Raw genomic sequence first — 18,230 nt, 5'->3', positions numbered from 1 at the left:
GCGCATGCCTGGCTCGTCTGCAAACTCGCCGCCCACAGCACTGTCCCATGCCGATTTATGTGCGCACCAGATGCGTGATCCAGTTCTGTCTGAGATCATTCGTACCCAGTCGGACGGCGTCACGGCCTCGTCTCTTCAGGCCTAATCTAAGAACTACCTGCGCCAGAAACGTTGTTTGGAAATCCTCGACAGCTGTTTAGTGTGGAAGAAAGTGTCCCACCAGTCCCTGTAGAGTCAAAAACGTTGGTTGCCGAAATCCTCAAATCTGCACATGACATTCCCCTCAGAGGCCACCTCGGTAGAGGAAACATCTTTGGAGAAGCTCAAACACAGAATCTTTTGGATCGCCATGAACCCCAGCGTCTCCGACTGGTGTAGATCGTGTCTGAAATATTGCTCACGGCAACCCCCACACATAACACCTCATGCTCCTCTGAGTCACGAGTATGTGGCTGCAGTATAGTAGTGACCGCTGAACAGAGGTCCTGTGGCTGACGTACGATTCGCTGCGTGTGCTTCGGTCATATTTGTGTTCGAACGAGCTTGAGGGTGCGAGCGTCGAAGTCGATGTTGTAATGACGTCTGACGAGGAAGTCTACGATGAGAATGCAGTCACGCGGTATATCACGGACAACGAAACCAGGTAGAACGGTACTGGTGGTTCCCGGGACAGATATCATCAGGTCATAAACTCTTGCGACATCCAATGGGTTACCATTGAGGTCGTAAACAGGCTGGGGTAGAGTGGCTTGGGTCGGGGAACACCTCCGTAGTGGCGGCAAGATATCGTAGTTAAGGATAGTCACACTGGATCCCGAGTCTAGAAGCATCCTAGCTGGCGAACCTTCAACGGCGCCTGTAATCATGATTGAGGTACCTCCCAGGGTGCCGGTGGACCACTGTATAGGCGTTCCCAGCGAGGCCGAACCAGGAATGCCGATTAGTTTCCTGTTGCCGGATATCTGGGAAACCGGGACTGGGTTTATCCTCGTGGACGCCGTGCACAACAGCATGCGAGGTGACTCAAATTGCCTAACGGTAGCACACTGGGACGTTTGCAGGGCGTGCACTTTGCAGAGGTGGCAAGGGCATCAACGTTCCCGTCCAATCCAGCTATGCTGATGCAAGTCCCGCCAGTGGATCTGTCGTGGGTGTGGCTTGTGACACGTACGCCACTGGTGCGATGCAGCGGAAGAAGATAGCGGAAATTGGCGAATAACTGCAAGACTACTAGAAAAGCATCGGCTATTTGAAAAGCATCACCAAGCGGTGCAGGGATAGCAGAGGTGGCCTTGTCTCTGGTGGCAGAGTCGAGGCCAAGAATATACGGATCTTGTACCATGTTATCTCTCATTTGCGGCGAACAACGGGAAGAGCAATAACTTCCGCTCGTCGGTCCACGAACCACCTGGAGCTCAGGCGAGAAGGTGCTTCTCCTAGGATTGAAGGTCCCCATCTCAAGAATATGTGTCGGTTAGAAGAAATTGCTGAAGTACTGACGTGTTTTCAGCTGCCATGTCACTAAGACGAATCCCACCGCTGCCACCAAAATGTAGCAAGCCGAAAAACTTGTGGGTTTATTCTTCGTCCGAATGGGATGTCCAAGCCCTTTTTTGAATCTAGCACGAGCGCTGAATCACGAAACATACGTCGCACCGTCCTCGCGATGTTCATCACGCCCATTTCGCAACCAGGCGGCCGCTACAGTATTATATATATAGTAAATTATTTGCCGTGCTGCGGAATATTGCGCGTAAATATTACACAACACTTGTGTCAGGAATCGCTAGAAAACTTTGTACTACCACTCGACTGGCTTCATGCAAACGTGATACTTTTTCCCAAAAGAACTGACACGTTAAACGTAGAAAATTATCGCCAAATATCACTGAGTAAGTTTGCTGAACCTGACTTCCCATATTATGACTTACCGTGCTGAAAACGACCTTCTATTTGTAATTCAATACGTGTTCGGCAAGAATCGTTCTCATTTTATTTCTTCAAAATACGCACCTCTTCAAGATAGCCCTCCCGACTAGACACCTTGCGACAGCCGTCTCGCTTCCGATGCACGATGTTTGCAGAGTGTTGAAGGAAAAAGTTCTGAACGGGCGGTCGTTTGAGCTCGGCATCAAACATGATGGGTGAGATGTGTTGTGCTTGGCGATAGTGACACAACAAGTATCACGTTTGACTGCAACGAAACGTTGGAGATTAATGTTTCCTCGTTTCGTTCGCATTAGAAATGGAAGAGATTGCATAATGAGACGAAAATTATCCTCTGGACCACTGCTGCTTAGATCTGAGTTTTATCTTATTTCGTCGTACATCAACCATTGATTCTTGGATCATTCTTGGAAGTGGACCAAGCCACTTGGACGGACGTCGACAAACGCGAAACAGACACGTTGCTCAGTGATGTCCTACTTTGAAACACGGTCATTTTCGGACCCTGCAGATATATAGACATTTTTAGATATAAACCCTGGATTTTTAAAGCTGAAACATCGTGCAACACCAGTGACTTCTTCCTGTGGACATCACTTCTGGTGGATGCTGACGCTTTCATTTGAACTTGTATTTCAGAAACTCAAAGTGCTCAGGTGTCGGCAGCTTCCGACTTGGGTATGTGAAAAACAGCGACGTAGCGATGAATTTTTTCTTTTTTTTGGGGGGGGGGGGAGGTCTATGGGGCATGTTTCCCATGGGTTCTTCGGTACAATATTTATACGAGAAAAATAAAGTTAGGACAAGGAGGCGCGAGAAGCTCGCTCTTCGTTCACTTCTTGGTTATCACGTGATCGAGTGCAGTCGTGTCTGATATTTCAACGAAAGGAATGGTGCTGTGGTATTATCGCTAGCTTCTAGACATCATGCTAATTCTGATTATACACCTGATGATAATTCTACATGGGGACAGGGGATGTGACCCTCATCTCCCTTGCCCAATAGCACTCCCAAAGAAACGTTTTCGGATCAGGGGTTAAGTCCTCCAAACTTCCCATCTGGCCACGTCAGCGCTGACAGATGCTTTGCACAGAATCAGCGGCTATTCCATTCGATTACGTCGTGATCGTCCAATCTGTAGCGACAGTTCTACTGACACGAGAAACTGCAGGTTATTTCACATGTAAGGAGTTGAAATTCACAGTTGGGGAAATGAAGAAAAAACAGACAAGGCTATCAAATTTGGCATTTAATTGCAACATGCAAACAACGAAATGTATGGACGCGCAGCAAACGCACAATTAACAGACATGACATAGCACATTCGCTGTCTTAACGGGTAACTGGGACTTTCATGGGTCGAGAGTACAGAGGGGATTTGAGCTATTGAGGAAGTGCTTTGTGGTGTTGCGCTTTTCTGATCAGCCTGTAGCAATAACAGCTACAACACCACGCACAACCACCCATTAAAACAAAAAACAAAAAACAAACAGTCTGTGGCTACGAAATAGAAACACGCATAAAGCGTTTTGACTTTGTTGAATGTCGTTGCAAAATCAGTATTCTCGCTACATGAGCTCATGAAACGAAATGATTGGTCTGCGTAACACAGGCAGGAGCTTAATATTAGTAATTGGCTTACGTTTTTTATGGGTTTCCTTCAGACCATTTCAGGCATATATCGGCACGCTCTCAATCTGCTGCAAGCAATTCAAAATCTGGCGTCAAAAACTCACCCGCACCGTTGGTGATAGTCTACGAGTCTACGATAGTCTAATGTCTTACGAGCTCGTCTACGAAGCAGGGCACAGGCTGGTTCTCCAGTGGGTTCCAGCCTACTGCGGTGTCGAAGGCAATGAGCAGCCCGACAACACAGCAGAAGCAGCTGTCTCGTCTAGGAGGCGGACGCGTATCGCGCTGCTGAGAGGAGATCGTCATTCCGTACTTTGACGCCTTGTGACTCCCCGCAATAGACCATTGACATTCTCCCCCCAGCTACGCTGAGCAGAGCTAATGCAGCGTTCGCTCTGCGCGACATACCTCTCGTCAAGCTGCTGCATTAGTTAATCGAATAAGCCTTGATGTGGTTTTCTACAGCGCAGTGGCGTTACCGCTTGAGACAAGTTGACTCTCCCCAATGCTGTCACTGCGGTGCTGTAGCGCGACCGCTCCGCCAGTCACATTCATTACATTTGCATAAATAAGATAACAGCTCATTCATTACATAAGTTATATTTCATTTGGTAAAGCGACTTGAACGGACATAATAACCAACAACAGGAAACAGGCACGTTGCTCAGTAATATCGTGTTTTGAAACATGGTCATTTTCAGACCCATTATCTGTCTAGGATTGAGACCCTGAGTTTTGAACGCTGCAACTTGGCGGCATATCAGTTGCGTCTTTTTACGGACATCGCGTTCTGGGAGATGCTGACTCTCTGTCTTTTTAATTCATATTTCAGGAACGGCAAGTGCTCAGGCGTCGGAAGCAGTTATAGGCCCGGGTACGTGATGGACAGCAGCAAATATATTTCGGGAGGGGTTCTATGGGAATGGTGCACATGAAATGAGGATGTCACCCTCATTTCGTTTTCTGAAAAGCGCACTACCAAAGGCACGGTTGTCGATGGGGGTTGAATCCACAAATATTCTCACTGGCTTTGCCAGCAGTAACAGATTCATTGCACCAATTGAGCTGCCATTGCATTCAATTGCACCGTCAACGTCCCAAGTGTAGCGAGAGCGTGTACTGACATCGGCAGTGTCGACTATATACCATCTAAAGAAGTGAAATTTACATTTGAGAAAACTGCGAAAGACCTCACACTCGTAAATTTGTCAGTTCATTTCATGCTGCAAAAGAAAACGAGATGCATTGCGGCACAGCGAACGTCCCATGAACAAGCATGGCATCCCATCTTCAGGGTACTAAGGGGTAACTGGGACTTTCGTGAGTCGAGAGAGTAAATAAGGGGGGATTGCGGCTATTGAGGGAGTGCTTGATTCGGGTGTTGCGCTCTTCTTGTATTTTCCTCTCATTACATTACACTTTAGGAAACCTGTGTCAACATAGGTTCTAACTGAGTAGGAATTTTATCAACTCCAAGCTACGGTACATATTGACTTGACAGACTACCATGAGGATATGTAAGGAGGAGGAAAAAAAAACTCTGGGAAGGACAGGGAGGAGACACATAGATAACATGCAACAGCAAATACACTGGGGGTACGCCGGGCATGAGGTTTGGTGCTCCGGTGAATTAAAAAAAGGCAATACGTGGCGTCGAAATGGAAATATGCATCAAGTGCTGTATGTTTATTGAATGTCATTGTGAACTCAAAATTCGAGCTATGTAAGCTCGTGGAGCGAAATGACTGGTCTGCGTGACAATGGCAGAACATTAGTAATTAATGGCATTTCGTTTTTCCTGGGTGTTCCTCGGGCGCTTTTGATACATATGTCGGTGCATTTCCCTTAGTAGCCGCGCCAGGATGCACATTATCTGACTACGTCAGAATGGTGACAGACGCACTGCACCGATTGAGCGACCATTTCATTCCATCCCATCGTGAAGGTCCATAGTGTAGCAATAGTGTCTGATGAGATGTGCACTGTCATGATGTGCACAGTTGAGAAGAGAGTAAGAATGCCACCAGGCATCGCCTCCGAAATACGCCGTATGACCGCACAGCAAACGTCCCATGGACGGACACAGTATTACACGAGTCGAGGATGTAAATAAGAAAGGGATTGAGGGAGTGCTTTATCAGTGTTTTCGGAGTGTGTTGTGCTGTTCTTGTACGTGTTTGCCTCTTTGCATTTCAATGCATTTTATGAAACAATATATTAACTTAACGACATTATCTACTGACATGTTGACCATGGTTTTGAAACCGTCTACCGATTGCGGCACAGATCAGCGGTCCATGCAGTGTTTTTCAAATAACATACGGCTTCTACAAGTGTAGCATTTCTGCGCAAGCAGCATATGTTGAGCGGGAAATATATACTCGCAAAAACAATTGATAACTGCCATTATGGCCGTTTTATGGCTCATATCCCACAGCCGGCTGAATGGTCCCATCAGAATATGACGCTGATGGAAACGTTAGAAGAGTTGCAGACTGTGCGCAGTCCACAAGTTCTGATTGACTCACTCATTTACCTGTGTTGCTTAATGCATTGCATTTGGTACCGCAGAAGTTGCTCCCGCTCCTGCTGAACGTCCTGATGAAGTAAACCTCGTCGATGAACGTGAGTGCAAATATGGTTATCGCTACTTCTTCAGTGAGCAACTCCCTTAGATATCTTATCGCCCTACTACATCACGACATACAGTGTAACATCTTCGCCACCTGCATGTTAACTATCCCGTGCAAAGAGTGGTTTGAAAACCGAAGCGAATATGAAGCGAACAACTGATTTGGATAATCGAATACGAAGCGAATAAGTCTAGAACCGTAGCGAATAGGAAGTGAATAGCTGCAAAATGGACCGGTTTGCCCGCATAGGCGGAGTGGAAATCAAGAGCGAACGGAAATGTTAGCAGATAAATGATATGTTTAAAATAGGTCTACAAGCGCCAAATCTCTGTTAGTATCTATTGAGAAGGTAGTGAGGTAGGTGAGGACGAAATGGTATTTCACCACCATTGTTCTGACATAATAAAGGTCCAATCTGGACACGAAATGTGAAGTAAAACAGGCCTTGTCAGATGATTCCTTATATCGTTCCGATGTACCATGCAAAATGTTTCCTTTATATTCGACTCCAAGAATTTGTAATGCAATTCCGAACTTGCATCTCTTGCCCTCGACTGAAAGCCGCACTTGGAACAGTAGTGACGTCAGGAGCGTTCTGTTCCGGCATCATCTAGGCTCCTCTGAGCGGGCTGTGTCAACACCACCTACATACACAAGGCCCCTCCGCAGCTCCGTGACGTCACCCTATGCCGTCCGTCGGCAAGCCAACAATGGCGTCCGCTTGCTGTGGTTGCGTTCGGCAGCGATGCTATTTCGAAGACGAATTCACCCGTTTTCTCGATGTGAAACAGCGAACGAGCGTGTACTTCCGAAGAATAGGATCCTACTGCAGTGTCTGTGCCCATAACTTACGGAATAATTGCGTACACAGCGGCAAGCCCAGCGACTTACAACTTCTGCTGCTAAGAGTACACGAAAGCACGAATAAAGGTGAGTTGAACAGCTTTACTACTCGTTTGGACTGGTGGTGTAGCTTTGAATACTTCCTCAGGAACAGTTCTAGAACGGTTTGCAACAGCATACTTCAAAATACGTGCAAAAGTTGTACTTTGAGGCGTACAATTACAGTTTTTGGATGCAACATTGACTACGTTATGAAGGGCACCCATAGAACGCTGTGATCAAATGGCACCATTACCGGCCTCGGTGGCTCAGTCGGTAGCGTGTTCGCCTTCTGATCCCGAGATCGCGGGTTCGAACCCGGCCGAGGACGTCAGCAACTCGGTGGCAGGGTACAAGTTGCTTAGACACGCAGTTTTCCGAGAAGGACGTTAAATAAGGGGCGCCGTGTGATGAGCTTTCATCGCACGTTAAAGGACCCTCAGGTGGGCAAACGCAATCCACAGACCGACAGCTGTGGCGTCGCTCATGATCTGAGTTGTCTCGCGACGTAACCCCCAATTATTATTACTATTATTAAATGGCACCATTAGTATTCACCTTGTAGAATTTTATCTTTTGTTTCTGAGAAGCTGCTTCTCCCTGTGCAACTGATCTGTCGCAGCTTAATGTTGTTCAACAGCCTGTTTACAGCTAGAACGTGTTGAAACGGAAGTTTCTATTGCTATAGCTATCTTGCTAGCTTGCTATAGCTATCTCCCCTGTCAATGTCAGGGAATGCTGGTTGGAAGAAACACCTAGTGTTCTTTTCATTAAGCCTGTTGTTGCAGGTACACTTTAGGGGTGGGGGTGGGGGGTGGAATGGGTTAAACATGTAAAAAAAGGAAGAGTTTGATTTACATTTTGTCTGATACATTTGAGAACATTGTGATATCATTCCCCGCACTGACTTTCTTGCATTTGCTTCAGTACTCGCTTTTATTTTCTTCTCAGGTGCCTCTTGTGACGTGTTTGCAGTAGACAAACAACTGGTGTAAGTGGTGAACAGGTGCGGGACACACCATCAAGAGTCAGCCGTGTGTCCTTCAGTAACTACGACTTCCTTCCCTGTCTTGCAGTCAACACTGCGTGATGTTTTTGTGATTGGTTGTTGGAAAACGACGACAACTGACATTTGGCGGTTCTTCTGATCACTTGCGCTTTCAGTCAGTAAAGCTGTTCATACTTTCGCTAAGTGGCCCCAGTCCCTTTCAACAGGTTATGGGCCCAGGGCGCGTTGATCATCGGTAATCGTTCAACCGGGTCTGCTCGTCATCTCCTGCTGCGTCGAGTTGGAAATTGCAGAATGAAGCAAATTCTCTGTGGCGAAGCTCGTTGACGGCAAGTACCAAGTGTGGAAGTTTAAGATGAAAATGCTACTCATCCGGGGGGCACCTGGTCGTACGTTGCGAGTGACGTCGCAGCGGATACAACGCCTGCATGGATCACCGGAGGCAGTAGGGCCCAGAGCACAATCTCCCTGAGCATCGATGACGGACAGATCGTGCACGTCTGTAACTGTACGTCAGCGAAGCAGATGTGGGAGGAGCTAAAGAAGGTTCACGAGCGGGCAAACTTAAGCAACAAGCTTTATTTACTCAGGGAGCTATACCAGTCACGTGTGGAAAACGATGAAGATATATTGACTTACATCAGGCATCGCGCAAGAAATCACCAATTTCCAAGTGGCTGCTCTTCTTCTCAGCGGGCTTCGGGACTTTTACGAAGCGCTGTCACCGCTCTGGACACTCGGCCAGATGACGACCTGACCTTGGAATACGTCAAAGGAAAGCTTATGGATGAGTATAAGAGGAAGCAAGAAATGTCTGCAGCGTGCGCACCCGACTCTGAATCGGCACTCCGTGTGCAAGACCAGCACCGTGGGAAGTTCTCCTCTGACACCAGAGAATGCTTCTACTGCAAGAAGGTGGGACATCTCAGGAATGACTGTCTTGCCTGGAGGGCGCAGAGGAAAAACTTCCGGAAAGGGCGTCTCAAACAGAGAGCTCGCACTGCAGTGTCACAACACTCGTCGTCTTCAGAGGTTGCGTTTCTTACGTCGACAGGCTCTACTGGGGAGAGCTGGTACATTGATTCCGGTGCTACAAGTCACATGTGCCATGACCGGCGGTTTTTCACGAGGAACTTCAAGGAGAAAGCAGAGCTTGTTACTGTAGCAAATAGTCAGCAATTCTCTTCTCACAGGATCGGTGATGGAGTCCCCTACTGTCAGGTGTCCCGATCAACGGTCAATAGGATATGCATCAAGGATGTCCTTTTCGTGACTTCTCTGGAAAGTAATCTACTCTCAGTCAAAAAGCTAGCTAGCCGTGGGAACGTCGTGACATTTAACGGGAACGTGTGGTCTGTCACGAAGAATGAGGTGGTTTTAGCGAAGGCAAGAGCTGAGAAGGACCTGTATCGGCTTGTGACAGCAAATTCTTACTCAGCACATGCGACTCGCGACTCGGATCACTGGAACTGCATTCACCTCTGGCATCAGCGCCTAGGACACCGTGATCCGAATGCTATTAAGCGCTTACAGAAGGAAGGCTTAGCAGATGGAATCCTCATCGTAGACTGCGGTCACCTGCTCAAGTGCACAAGCTGCGTCAGCGGAAAAATGAAGCGGAAACCGTTTCCGAAAGTCAGCACATCCCGAGCTGGGAGCTGTCCTTGATCTGGTTCACACGGACGTTTGTGAACCACTGAGGGTCATGACACCGAGCAAAAATATATTTTCTGACGTTCGTCGACGATTTCTCTCGCTATACTGTGCTGTATCTGCTCAAATCCGAGGATGAAGTTGCTTCAAAACTACAAGAGTTTCTGGCCATGGTGAAGACCAAGTTCGGAACGTACCCCAAAGTTCTTCGCGCAGACAACGGGACAGAATATACTGAAGGAAGATCATGAGCGATTCTTCGTGATTGTGGCGTTGAGCTCCAGACAACTGTTCCTTACAGGTCTCAACAAAATGGTGTAGCTGAGCGCAGGAACCGCACGCTTTGTGAGGGTGCCCGAAGCATGGTCTTCGGAGCTAACATGCCGAAAATGTTTTGGGGGGAAGCGGTGTTGACAGCGTGTTATCTTCAGAATCGGCTTCCTAGTAGAGCCCTCTGCAGAACACCTTACGAACTGTGGCATGGCAAGAAGCCCAGCCTACAGCACATAAGGACCTTTGGAAGCCGCGCCTTTGTACATGTGCCCAAGCAGAAGATATCCAAATTTGATGCTCGTGCTGTAGAAGGCACACTACTTGGATTCAGTGAAACACAGAAGGGATGCAGAATACTCCTCAAGGTATCCCGGGACGTGGTGTTCGACGAAACTCCCCTCACAGAGAGGGACTGTTCCCAAGCATAACTAGGAGGACCAACTACTCCACCCTCTGCGTCTTTAGGTGATAGAGACGAACACTCGGCTCAGGGTGATGTTGGCGTGGAACTGTTACCAAGCGCACCCGACTCACAGAATAACATCGATCCCGATGGCGTGGATCAGCATCGTGAAAGCATGGAAAAAGCGTGCAGTCCCCGTCATTCAGCGAGGAGTAACAAAGGAGTCCCGCCAAAACGTTTTTCGTACGTCGCGCGTGCTGCACCGTCCACTGATCCTGTCAGTTGGGAAGAAGTCCAGTTGTTGCCTCCTTCTGAAAGGATGAAGTGGATCGAAGCTGCAAATGAGGAAAGTATATCGCTTGAACAGTTAAACACGTGGGTCCTCGTAGATTTGGGTGCAAATGGATCTTTAAAACAATGCTGGATAACAATGGCAACGTGGAACGCTACGAGGCGAGGCTGGTCGCACAAGGACCAGGCTGCTCGTGTTGCTAAACTTATCACCCTACGTATTCTGCTTACGGTGTCTGCCGCACAACACTTAACAGTTCGGCACTTTGATGTGAAAACAGCTTTTTTGAACGGAGATATCGAAGGAGATATCTACATGAAGCAGTCGGAAGGTTTCATTGCAGAAGGGGAGGAACGGCTTGTTTGCAAGCTCCAGAGGTCCCTTTTTGAACTTAAGCAAGCTGCAAGAGCTTGGAACCTGAAGGCAAATTCCGTTCTTCTGCAAGAGGGGTACAGCCGTAGCTAAGCGGATTCCTCTCTCTACTTCAAGGACATAGGAGACAGACGCCTGTACATACTGCTGTAGGTAGATGCCATACTGATTTGTCACAAAGACGACACAGTCATCACTCAAGCCTGGAGGGACATCGAACTTAAGGATCTAGGTAAAGTCAGTCGCTACCTAGGAATAGAGTTGGAAAGTCCGCAAGATAGCTGTTTCCTATTTCACCAACGAAGCAAAATCGACGCGCTGCTGGGGAAGTACGAACTCCAGGACGCCAAACCCAGTCCAGTACCAATGGATGCAGAGTATCTCAACTTCACGGGAGACGAAGGTCTACTTCCCAGCAACGACATATATCACCGAGCCGGTTCGGGAGCTACTCTATCTCAGTACGACGGCAAGACCAGACATTGCATGCGCGGCAGGGATTCTGTGACGGCGTGTAAGCAAACCACATCAACGAGATTGGAATGCTGTGAAAAAGCTTCTGCGGTAATTGAAGCGCACCAGAGACTTCGAGCTGGAGCTTTCGGCTGAGCCGAACACGGAATTTGAGATGAATTGTTGTGGACGCTGACTGGGCAGGAGACAAGCAGGGCCGCAAGTCCACCAGCGGATACTTCATACAACTAGAAGGAGCCCTTTCTCATGGTCCACCTGAAAACAAGCATCGGTTGCGCAATCGTCTACAGAAGCGGAGTATGTCGCCGCAGCACTACCATCACAAGAAGTGCTATAGTTCCAAGAACTTCCACCGTCTTTCAGTATTTGCTTACTTAAGCCAACCGTCTTATTTGAAGACAACCAAAGCTGCATTAAACTTGCACTCGCTGAAGGAGTCAACGCGAGCACAGAACATGTCGACGTCCGACATCACCATATTAGGGATTTGGTGCAACGCCGAGTGGTCAGCCTGGAATACTGCGAGACAGCCCAGATGACCGCTGATGCCCTGACTCAACTGCTCCCTCGGCAGCAGCTACAGTTCTTACGAGATCGCATGGGTCTTGTTGAGAAGTAGTTGTCGAGGGAGGGTGTTGGAAAACGACGACAACTGACATTTGGCGCGCACATCTCTCGCGCACCAGTTCTTATGATCACTTGCGCTTTCGCTTTCAATCACTAAAGCTGTTCTTACTTTCGTTGCGTGCCTCGTCCCTTTCAACATTGGTTCTGTCTTAAAATCAAGTTCGCAAACCTATGCAGAAATGTCGAATTTTCGCAACGATGCCTCGTATGCATTGTTGTGCTTCATAAACTAAATACGTATTGATATATGTGTGCATCTCCTTCAATGGGCAAGGTCGAGCGATTGTTAAACACCAAAGAAAATATCATGGACACCATTGACAGCTTTTCTGATTACTTTTGTTTTTGATGGTTCAGAAGGATTGAAATTAATTCATGTCGGACACGTCTCATAATTGCCCCTGCTCACGGGCTTGTTGGTCAAAGGTGCTACATTGCTAAGAAGCTCATTCGCTACAACAGCGGTTTCAGCGTGTATGCATTGAAATGTTGAAAGTAGCGCTCTGTGTTTGTGTGTGTTTCCTGCTTTTTAGTGAATGTAAGCTCATTCACTCATAAAATAATAACGCACGCAGTGGGACGCGGGCACCTAGCAATGTAGAATCTCGCTGCAGCAAACGAAGCTGCAGGACGGGATTTCGCGACGTCAGGGCGCGGGAGAGGGAAGCATGGAGAGGCCTTGTCTGTCTAGGCGGTGTTGGCTGTTGTATTTTGTGCATCGCCGTTCCTGGATGCCGTATCCAAAATACGTATTGCATTCCTGCTCTTTATTAGCGGTGCGTGGTTATTGCATATGCGACGCTGTTGTTGAGCTATGAGGGGTTGCTGTTTAGTGCACCGTGAAGGCAAGAAAAACAACGTGCGTTTCCGATTAGTGGAGACCGAGCACCTAAAACAGTTCGGGTAGACACTATGCACCGTCCTGGGTAGAAGGTGGCTGCAGTATCAAGCCTTTTAAAGAGACAAGGAAGTGTTACTAAGTGTCCATATCGTTCTGGTCACCTACGCAACATAAGTTACAGCACCAACACCCGCATAACAAGTGTCACACGCTACATACTTCAGAGTAACGATAAACAAATCGCGAATCTCGACTGGGTCAAGTCTCACCTGAAAATCGCCTCAACCACGCGCAGGTACGACAGGGAATGCATTGTGCGTCCCGATCGTCTATAAGGCAATCATTCGCCCAGCAAGTAAACAGGTCGTCTTCACTGCAAGAATATAATTATTCATTCCCCGCAAGGCTCACACTTAAGTTTAAGTTAAGAAACAGACAGGAAGGCTGCGTACCCGCAAGTAAAGGAAAATTGTATTGTTCACACATTTAAATACGTAATTTCCAAGGCGTAAGCATGTCACAAACACGTGAGCACTAGGAACATTAGGTCAGGCGAAGAGCAGGAATCATTATCGAGATCACGGCACCGAATAAACTTCTCAAGATACCCTGCCATAAACAAAACTGTCAACAAATCAGGGGTTGTCAGATATAACACAATAATAAATGGCTATAATGTACACAAGGGGCTGTGTACATTATCCCTTTATCACGCAGTAAAATCTATTTAGGCCAAACGGGCAGATGTATAAACACGAAGTTGAGAGAACACTCTGCTGCACAAAAATCTAGCACCCCGTCTGGTCATCAGCCAGTTCACTGCAAAAACTGCGGATGTGAACCACTATTTAAAAAAGTGAAAAAAAAAAAACTACAATAGTTGGTACTTTTGAAAACCAAGTGGATAGGAAAGGACAGAAGCCGCCGACATTTCGAACAGAGACTGTCTTCTGCTGGGCACCGTCCTCATCATTGGCATGGTATTTAAAGGGTTAGATGTGACGTGTTTAAAGGTTCATGCGAATTGTGGGTCAACAGCCCGGAGGGAAGAAAGGGTCCGTACGGGCTTTTACGGCCGGAGTGAATGGTCGCTTTGTCAGTGTGCAGGGGATTATGTGAACGAAGTGATCTAGGCTCCTGACCGGCTACAGAAAAATGGGGGTTCACGAACACGTGGACGAAACGGGACAACAGGCAAGAATTGGCAAACATAGCGAAAGATAAGGAGGTTAGTGGTTACGTGGGGAAAATTCCAGAACGAGCAAAGTTGTTTGTAATACAAAGTTGTGGCATGCAATAAAGAAAGCAGAAAGCAGTGGCCATGCAGAACATAACCGATGATAATGGAGAGAGAAGAAAAAAAAACTTTGCTCGTTCTATTTACGTTCGTTCACATAATCCTCTGCACACTCTAACAAAGCGGCCATTCACTCCGGCCGTCAAAGCCCGTACGGACCCTTTCTTCGCTCCGGGCTGTTGACCCACAATTCGCATGAACCTTTAAACACGTCACATCTAACCCTTTTGAATACCATGCCAATGATGAGGACGGTGCCCAGAAGAACAGTCTCTGTTCGAAATATCGGCGGCTTCTGTCCTGAGGGAACTCCCTTCCTACATCTCTACCGGTTCGCTGGATTTCTACCCATCTAAGTGGATAGGGAGCTCCTTGAAGCCTACTTGATTAACAAAGCTAGTGATAAATGTAAGCGCACCATCCATTGATCTCAAACAAGCTGAGACAATGTATCTCGATAATGATTCCCAGTCTTCACGTGCTCTAATGTTCCTAGTGCTCACGTGTTTGTGACATGCCTACGCCTTAGAAATTACCTATTTAAATGTGTCAATAATAAAATTTCCCTTCAGTTGTGAGTACGCAGCCTTCCTGTCTGTTTCCTCTGTCCTTGTCTCCCTGCTGAAAAAAAGAAAGAAAACAAAACTGAAGTATGACTTACCAACTACCCAGTTTCTCTACCCGCAAGCTCATGGCGCTCGGGTTGAACGCGCCGATCTTTCTGTTGTTTGGCTCAATGGTGACGTCGAGAACACCGCTGACGTCACAGGGAAACCAAAATCGGATATTGGTTAAGCGCACGATGTCATTGATTAGTAAGATTTAGTATATCGAGCGCTATCACCTTTGCGTACGTAACGGATAGCGTTGGTGGTTATGCGCCGTGAGCAAATCTCTCTCTCTCTGTTGTGGGCGTGCGCAGACCATCAACGCTGTTACTTAACGGAATCGCCTTTTGGTAACCATGTACTAAAACTCTCTATTTTCTCTAAAACGGGGAAGCTTCCACACTTAACAGTTTACGTGGACGACAACACAGTCGAATGCATGCAGTCGGAATCCGAATACCCTGCGGAGGTCCGGACTGTCGCTTTAAGGAAAGTGATAGGATAAGTCTACTAGTGCACTCAAACACTGTTTGTGGTGATTTCGCTGCATCACACCGGCATCGCTTGTCCTTGCGTTATTTTTTTTTCCCGGCGAGTATTCGAATGTATTCGGTATGAAAGGGATTGGATCGATTTGATTCGCAACTCGAATATCGAAATTCGTATTCGCTTCGGAATTATAATCCTACATATAAATATTCGCGTCGATATTAAAAAAAATTGGAATATTGCCAAGTGAATATCCTGCGAATGTTGTGAATGTGCGAGTGTTGGCCACATACCGAAAGAACCATGGTCATGCACAAGGGCACATGTTGAACCATTTGTTAAGTTGTTGCTAGTGTTTGACATGAGGTCGGTGTCACTTTCCAGCGACTTCATCAGAGTAAGTATTCACTTCCGCATTCCAGATCGAGCAGCGCAACACTACTGTTTCCTACACTTTTGTGGCGTCACACTCGCAACATTAAACAAGGTGCTTCACCTAACGTGTCACAAAAATGTGTTAAAATCTACTTGCATGAGAAGTCTCGGCTCAACGGGACACTTCCGCAATCTTTTACGAAGACGCAGGATCGCTTTGATCAATTTTTTTGATCGCTTTAATCACGATAAATTTAATTTTCTAAATTCAACTCCGAAATATGCGAATCCAATGTCACGTTGTTGTTTTTTATTTGCCAAAAACAGCGCATGTTGGATCTGCCCCGTACGATCACAACATGGGTGTCCCACCAGAGAGGCAAGAGTTACGCGAAAACAGAAGAAAAAGTCACTGTCCTCTTTCTTTCATTTCCTACTCAGTGCCTTTTTAGATAACTCTGGCTGCCGTTATCATCAGAAGCATGGAAAAAGGCACTGAACGGGCGGTGTCACCGGCGCAGCCGGCAGTTCCTGCCTCTCGAAGCGACGAGTTTCGTTTTTTTTTTTTCTTTTCTTTCTTCGAGGTCTTACCACTATAGCAGGGCAGTTTATTTTGTGATGGAACACGGTATATCCGACATGCATTTTCTGTTTGTGGCAAAAAGGAAAAGAGAACAACACTGCCATTGACACTTCATTGGCATGTTAAAGTGACATTGGCTTGGTAAATTTCGGGGTTGGATTCAATTGATTAGATTTATCACTACTGAAAACTGATCAAAATGCCTCTGGGTCATGGCACAAGTTTGTGGAACAGAAATACCGTTGACCACATGATTTTTGGGCAAGTAAATTTATATATATTTTGAACAGTTAGGTGAAACACCCTGTATAATACAATGTAGGTAAGCTGAAATTGCCGTATCATTGCACAGTATTGCTGAATTACTGTATCTAGGGTATTTATTTATTTATTCATTTATACACAAAATCAACCACCTTTTGGTTGTCAAGGCATGAATAATGCATCAGGGTTTTTACAAACATAAGACAAGTTATTAAGAGTGAGCTTTAAACAGTGTTGTACCCGTTACCGAAATATGGTATCGCGATGCTGACACTCTTTACTTGAGTAAAAAGTATCGAAATAGCGATATCGATACTTCTTATTTAAAGTAACGGTGTACCGCTACCGTTAGTAAGAAAAAGAAACGCGATACTTTGGGCGATACTTTTCTTTGAAATACGGAGATGTCGCAACTTAGAAATATCGCCTACGTGACTAGTTTTGCAGTTAAAAGACAACATATTTCATATGTTGCTCGGAAACGTTATGCTTGACTTTTATCAGTGGCTGATTCTTGAAATCGTTCTCTGCCATCCTTGCAAGTCGTGGTCTCTCCGGCAGCTGACAAAGGCCAGTGTGACATTTGCGTTAGTGTCAGGCCCACACATACCATGGAATCCAATGCCCAAAAAATGCTATATCCGAAGTTAACAATGTCACAGTATGTGAGCCTGACTCAGTGCGAAACGGCAGCTTAGCAGTGGAATCCAGAGCGCACTGTCGAAGTCTTGACCTCTGTTCGTTGACCTAAACTCTTTTGTTGAACCCACTGTGGTTATTTCCTTCAGTTTCAAAGAAAAACGGTGAACACGTGTTTGGTATAATTCCATAATTCCGGATACGAAGCACGTAGGCGTCTCTGCAAGCTTCTTGTCGAGGGCTAGGCGGACCAATGAGAATGAATAAGAGTGAGAAATGTGGTCAGTGAAGAAAGGTGGGGCACTAAGAATTATGGGTACCGGGAACGATACAGAGATCGCGTTACCATAAATTTGTAACGGAAATACTTTTGCGATACCGACTTAAGAAAGCATCACGATACGCATTCCGATACCGAGCAACTATCGCTTACTGTAACGACGTTACTTGTAACGGCGATACGTATGACACTGGCGTTAAAGGAACGAACGGATAGAATCCAAACCAAATGGAGTACATGCAGCGCGTGGTTCATCTATCTTGGTAACTATTTTGCCATCAACAACATCGACATAAGGCAAGGCAATAAAGACAACATTAAACCAACGAACGCATAGGATACAATACAGCGCGATGGAGTGCATGCAACAATCTGTTCAACAAACTTCGTAACGGTTTTGCTATCCACGACATTATGCGTCAGTTCAGTCGATGTTCTCAGGATGAAGGAAACCTTCTGCGCATTAGTATGTGACCTTGGGAAACTGACATGACAGTGGTGTCGAGTAGGGTCTGGTGGTAACCCATTGAATGGGATATATTCCTTACCGACACGCTTGAAACAATTACTTACCAACTGAATGCTTCAGATTGTGTATTTTGCGGTGAGTTGCAAGCATGGAAGATCGAGTTCAGCGAAGAGAGGAGAGACATGGTC

At 46.6% G+C, this 18,230-nt stretch overlaps 1 protein-coding gene across 2 annotated transcripts in view; it reads left to right on the top strand.

Moving 5' to 3' along the window:
- The window catches only part of LOC135374697 (uncharacterized), a 98,556-nt gene that overhangs the window by 20,833 nt on the left and 59,493 nt on the right, over positions 1–18,230 (top strand). The window contains exons 4-8 of one of the 2 annotated variants that reach the window (XM_064607616.1): positions 2,587–2,625; positions 4,412–4,453; positions 6,151–6,204; positions 6,827–7,142; positions 15,817–15,829. In XM_064607616.1, the coding sequence (XP_064463686.1) occupies positions 6,899–7,142; positions 15,817–15,829 (257 nt within the window). In that variant the 5' untranslated portion in view covers positions 2,587–2,625; positions 4,412–4,453; positions 6,151–6,204; positions 6,827–6,898. Of the gene's footprint in view, positions 1–2,586; positions 2,626–4,411; positions 4,454–6,150; positions 6,205–6,242; positions 7,143–15,816; positions 15,830–18,230 lie in introns of those variants that run through there. The other variant, XM_064607617.1, reaches the window with a different exon arrangement.

The sequence above is a fragment of the Ornithodoros turicata genome, unplaced genomic scaffold (assembly GCF_037126465.1).
Source record: "Ornithodoros turicata isolate Travis unplaced genomic scaffold, ASM3712646v1 Chromosome99, whole genome shotgun sequence".
Lineage (NCBI taxonomy): Eukaryota > Metazoa > Arthropoda > Arachnida > Ixodida > Argasidae > Ornithodoros > Ornithodoros turicata.
Note: the sequence above shows the minus strand (reverse complement) of the source record. Positions and strands in the feature narration are given on the sequence as shown.